Source organism: Austrofundulus limnaeus, unplaced genomic scaffold, assembly GCF_001266775.1.
Source record: "Austrofundulus limnaeus strain Quisiro unplaced genomic scaffold, Austrofundulus_limnaeus-1.0 Scaffold73, whole genome shotgun sequence".
Taxonomy (NCBI): domain Eukaryota; kingdom Metazoa; phylum Chordata; class Actinopteri; order Cyprinodontiformes; family Rivulidae; genus Austrofundulus; species Austrofundulus limnaeus.
This window is the reverse complement of record NW_013952475.1, coordinates 1,409,738-1,415,856: the sequence shown is the minus strand read 5'-3', so window position 1 is coordinate 1,415,856 and position 6,119 is coordinate 1,409,738. Positions and strand designations below refer to the sequence as shown.

General features: G+C 39.4%; 1 protein-coding gene across 1 annotated transcript; it reads left to right on the top strand.

Annotated features, from left to right (window-relative positions):
- The first annotated feature begins 211 nt into the window (after positions 1–211).
- LOC106519220 (N-acetyllactosaminide beta-1,3-N-acetylglucosaminyltransferase 3) lies at positions 212–5,872 on the top strand. Its single transcript, XM_014010793.1, has 2 exons — positions 212–276; positions 4,688–5,872. The coding sequence occupies exons 1-2, from the start codon at positions 269–271 to the stop codon at positions 5,850–5,852; spliced, it is 1,173 nt and encodes a 390-aa protein (XP_013866247.1). The 5' UTR covers positions 212–268; the 3' UTR covers positions 5,853–5,872.
- The last annotated feature ends 247 nt before the right edge of the window (positions 5,873–6,119 follow it).

The window sequence follows — 6,119 nt, the reverse complement described above, 5'->3', positions numbered from 1 at the left end:
AAACACCAGAAACAGCCAAAGGATTATTAGAAAAGCAAAAAGAAAAGAATTATAAACCCATTGGCTTTTCATACTTTAAGTTGACTTCAGYTTCGCTCAAGGCAGAGCTTTTGCGTCCCTGAAGCGCAGGCGCAGCTCTGACGTCATGGCAACCTGACAGACTAAACTCAGGGCGAAGTCTGCTCACGGCCATAATTTCCACCACCTTCACCACAACAGATCAGTCGGGAGTTTCGACAGCGTCGCCAGAAACGCCCGAGCCATCAGAATGAGTCGGTAAGTCATAGTTTTTAGTGTTAGTTCATTTTAAACGTATTTTTTTACCCTGATAAACATGGCTCACAAACACGAAGTAGCTAATTAATAACATTTATAGTCCGTCGTTCCGTTTGTGCGTCATGTGCGTCTAGAGCGGAAATAAGAAGTGATGAAAATACCTCAAAGTAACACGGTTCTTTATTCAGTTTGCGCTTTACCTTCATAATAAATAAGACCATAAGAACATCTCTTTTTAAACTTATAAAATGATAACAAATAAAATAACATACATCACATTTATGCGATATAAAGGCAAAAAAGGAGCAAGAAAACCAAAATAAAAATACATTTCAATTTTGTTTTATGTTTATTTATATATAAACTTGCAGGTCAGATGTTCGGATCACTGTTTTTTGTAGTCTAGCCTTCCAGGTCTGACCAACCTGGCCCTCAACATCCCCTATCCAGCATGTTTTACTTGTTTCCCTGCTCTTCAGCAGGTCTACAGAAGATTGTGAATCACTCAGTCATTCAAATCAGGTGTGTCAAATCAGGAAAACATCTCAACAGGCAGGAAAGGAGTCCTTGAGGACTAGGGTTGAGAATCACTGCTTTAACACGTTATCTGATTTATTATTTACAAATAAATGGCAAAGAATCAATGGCTTTGAAAAGCAATACTAAAAAAATAGATAAAACTAAGTCGATATCATTTTTAAAAATATCTCATTAAGCTCAGAGAAGCTCTTGAGGTGTTGGTCAACATTTAAAGCAGTGATTTTGAGATGTTTTCCTGATTTGACACACCTGGTTTGAATGAATTAATGATTAACAATCTTCTGAAGACCTGCTGAAGAGCAGAGAAACAAGTAAAACATGCTGGATRGGGGATGTTGAGGACCAGGGTTAAACCATTTCGTTCTCACGTTTGATTTAGACCACAGGTGTTGAACTCCGGTCCTCGAGGGTGGCACACATTGTCTTTTTAATAATATTTTTCAGACTGTTATTTTTGCCACAGGCTAACAAAGCTAGGATTAAAAATAGATAAGACTGCCTTGCACAATGAAAATATGCCAATGTACCATGAGAGGAACACCATTTTCTTCAAGCTAAAGCAGTATTTAAAGAGAAAAGGTTGGATTTTTTATCCAGTTTCATTGAATAAAGATCAAAAACCTATTGGAAATTAAAACAAAYTTTCCAGAAAGGTGAAGAGGAGATTATCTGGACATTATCTGAACTATTCTCAGCTTGTTGTTCAGAAGTCAGGATCTGCGAAAGTAGAAAGGTGCATCAGTTCATTCAACACGTCGGTGATGGCATGATTTGGTTCGGCAGTAAGTTTAAACCAACAAATGCTAAGAACAATACAGCTTTTCTAAAGRAAAACTTACATGCTTAAGCAAAGTAAAAGTCAAACCACATTCTTTGTGTCTTAGTTAGACAAAGCTTTGCGACCGATTTTTTTTTTTTTTTAAATCACATTCTTTGGGTTCTTTTTTTAAACACTTGGCAGCAGAATAGACAAGCAGAATAAGTTAACTATTAAACAAGCTGCTAGTTTCCTCTTTTTTCAGCAGGATTTCTGTAAATGAAACTTACCTTTGCGAGCTTGTTTTAAGTAGGCTGCTGGGATTAAATTAAACAAGAGTTTAAGGAGACAAGAACATTTCTGATTTGGATATTTTGTTGATGTGGTGACGCCACAAAACAGCAGTAGCATATGCAATATTACGATTACCTAAAATCGTAAAATTAAAATGTTGACAATTTGAGCTACCAGACTATTACTTCTTCTGAAAACTATTTAGTTGAACTTGTTTGCAAAGTGGGGGAGGTAGGTTGTACATGTGATCCAATTGCAGGTACTCAAAAGGTAAGAGGGTGAATAAAAACATAACCATTAACAGATTTTAAAGAGCAATAAAAACGAGAAAAAAATGAGGAAGACAAAAACCTAACAGAGCGTTAATACACAACAGACAAAGGCCTGTCAAAACTTAGGATTTTATTAACAAAAAGGGAAGTAATGAGAAGTGAAAAGCCTTTGTCATACTCTGTAAACTGAAACCTGATGAGCAGAAAACAAAAACCACGGGTGAAAAAAATACATTCAAATAAAGCAAAACAATATGAGCAGAAGCAATATGAACAAAAGCAATATGAACATATGAACCATTAAAAAGCCAATAAAAACAACAAATCCACAAAGATATGACACGAAAACCTGTTGTCAATATTGTTGTACCTTTTTTTTAAATGTTTTATCTGTGGCCATGCTACCAGTAGAGCTAACAGAGAGCTTTCATTTTGTTTCCTGTATAAAGAACAAACTCATTTTGCATGTAGTTGTGGCTACTAAACTGCATGCTGATGTTAGTGATCCAGAGTTCCCATATCAGCAGCATTTACAGCACTAAGACACAGTTTTTACTAGATAAGTGAATTAAACGATGTTGATTTTGACCTTACCGGTTCTTCAACAGCTAAAACGGCACAAGATTACAGGGGTCTGTACTCCGGAATTTTTTTCTGGTTGTAGTGCAGGAGGGAGAACAGTTATTAAGGCAGGAACCATCAATCATTGCATGGACTGTTTTTTTTTTTTTTTCAGTCATTTTACTGCCAAGCTCAATGATGTAATCAAGTTGATGTTTAGTGTGAACAGGAGAGCTAAGGCTAACACTGAAATGGAAGAGGTCAAGGTTCTTGATAGCGACGCTGCAGACCTGAGCATGCACATTGGTAGATGTTTTGCTATTTAAAGGGGCAATATTATGTGTTTCTCAGGCATACATTTAAATACTATACCATAATACTCTGTCACCTTTAGCTGTTATTAAAATGCTGCATTTATGTTTGAAGAGAAAATAAACTTATCTTCTCATGACTTCCTCTTCTGAACGCCTTGAAATTGGCCTCTGTCTCTTTAAAGGGATCCACGATTAGTTGCAACATTAAACTTTATTTGATAAACATTTATTTTAACTGTAAAATAAATACTGTAGGCTGTTTAGTTTTGTAAATTTTTTAAAATACATTTTAACACGGACGGGGCCATTTTATTTACACGCAAAGCATTCTGGGTAAATGATGACATCAGCTAGGTCATTGGTGCGAGGCTGCTAGCGAGCTATATCCACCCTGAAGGTTAATCTTAGACAATATCTGATGATTGACTCTTTTAAATGAAACCAGAGAGCGTTGACAGAGAGGAGAAGGTAGAAATGATTCAGCCTGTAACTGAAAATATGGATGGAGGACAACAGAGCTGCTTCATGAAAGAAGAACCTCAGCTTAGCCTGTTAGCCTTTGCGCTAGCCCTCACACTATATTGCCTTATATGTATTAGCTCGGTGCTAGCTTGACTAACAAGCTAAAATGAGGTCCTCCATCCATATTTTCAGTTGCAGGCTGAGTCATTTTTGCGTTCCCATCTCTGTCATGGATGGAGGACCTCAGTGATGAGAGGAGAATATGTAGCGCTGAGCTAATACATATGGTGATAGCATCGGGGCTAAAGCTAACAGGCTAAGCTGAAGTTCTTCTTCCATGAAGCAGCTCTGTTGTCCTCCATCTATATTTTCAGTAACAGGCTGAGTCATTTCTACCTTCTCCTCTCTGTCAAATCTCTCTGGTTTCATTTAAAAGAGTCGATCATCAGATATTGTCCAAGATTAACCTTCAGGGTGGATATAGCTCGCTAGCAGCCTCGTGCCGATGACCTAGTTGATGTYGTCATTTACCCAGAATGCTTTGCGTGTAAATAAAATGGCCCCGTCCGTGTCATATTTTTAAACTTTTAGTTTAAAAATGATAAAAACTGAACATCCTACTGTATTTTTACAGTCTTTATTTTACAGTTATATTATATGTTTTTTCATATAAAGTCTAATGTTACAACTAATCGGGGATCCCTTTAAGAACCACCTTCTGCTTCTGTCTCGCCCATTTCAGTGCAGGTGGCTCCATGATGCAGTTTACTTGGCATCTAAAAATACATTTCCTCAAAGGTATTTTTAATCTGAAAAGAGCTTCRCTGAGTGAAAACTATTGTTGGGAGCTCAGCAGACAGTTTCAGTTTCACCTGAGAGCCTGCAGGAGTCATGGGCGAGGTGTGTGGGTGGGGTGGGGTGGGAGTTCGGCTTAAAGACAYGTCCCAGGGGCGTTTCTGGTCCCCACCTGTCGTTTTGCTCCTCAGCATGGCTGCCCAAAAACGCTGCAGGATTTCTCAAACATGCATGAATGAGTCAAAGAAAGGCTTTGGGCATATTTTTAATGAGTATAACACTATAAAATGAAATAAAACTCAGAGTTGATTTTACATGATATTGCCCCTTTTTAAGTGTTAATTTACCTAAAAATACTTGCAAAAACAAGGACCCTTTGCGTGCAAGTAAATAAAAATCTCTTTTCTTTATTGCAGGTGTTTCAAGAAATCATTTACCATTCCACAAGCTTTCATACTGCTGGGAGCTCTCTCTATGGTTATTTACTTCAGTAAATTCAACGGTGTTGATCCCGTCACTCCCATACTTCCAGCAGTTCAAGTACAAAATGACAGTAAAGTGATTCCTCTCACCACAGTCAATTCCCACGTATCCACAAGTCACGTCGAAGTAATGGAGAAATGTGAAGCGAACATGTCTGTCACCAGCTTGTCGGACTTTGCCTCTCTTCCCGATGCTATACAAAACTTTCTCTTCTATCGCCACTGTCGCCATTTCCCCCTGCTGCTAGACCTCCCTGAAAAATGCAGAGGCGTCAACAAATCTGAGGAAGTCTTCCTTCTGCTCGTCATTAAAAGCTCCCCGAACAACTACGACCGCCGCGAGGTACTGCGCAAAACCTGGGCTAAAGAGCGGACACACAACGGTGTGTGGATTCGACGGCTCTTCATCTTGGGAACGTCGGGTGCCGGTTACGAGAAGGAAAAGCTCAACAAGCTTCTCCAGGCGGAGCAGGAGGAGTTCAACGACATCCTTCAGTGGGACTTCAACGACACGTTTCACAACCTCACCCTGAAGCAGACGCTCTTCCTGGGATGGATGAAAAGAAAGTGTGCGAACGTGCGCTTTCTGTTTAATGGTGACGATGACGTGTTTGCCAACACGGACAACATGGTTGATTATCTCCAAAGCCTTGAGGGCAACGATGGGAGCAAGCATCTCTTCACGGGCTACTTGTTCATAAATGAAAAGGTTGTCCGTTGGAAGGGAAGCAAGTACTTCATCCCAACTGTGATCCAAGAGACGGAGACTTATCCCCCGTACTGTGGAGGTGGTGGCTACCTATTCTCTGGCTACACAGCGTTGGTGATAAACGAAATGTCTCAGAATATTACCATTCACCCAATCGACGATGCTTATATGGGCATGTGTTTGCTCAAAGCAGAGCTGGAACCGTCTTTGCATGGTGGTGTGAAAACACTAGGGCTGAACATGCCTTCGAAAGGACACGATGATTTCGAGCCGTGCTATTTGAGACAGCTTTTGCTGGTACACCGATTCCTTCCACCTGAGATGTATTTGATGTGGAAGCAAGTGAACGACCCACATTTAGACTGCAGCCCTTCCACTAAACTCAAATAAAACAAGATCTTTAAAACCTATATTGAATTTTTTTATCGTTTAAATCTTGATGGGTTGTGACATATTTAATGTACAATGGACACAATGAGACTATTTGTAAAGATGGTCATGTGCCATAGGGGCCCTTTATTTAAACCAGACAGGAAACTGTAGAAGGATATAAAAAGGGRCATTACGTGCTGTGCAGGGCCCTTGTTGAGGAAACATCACATCACAGCACAAATAAACAGTTGCATTTCATAATRAAGACCAATACGTAGTGGATAC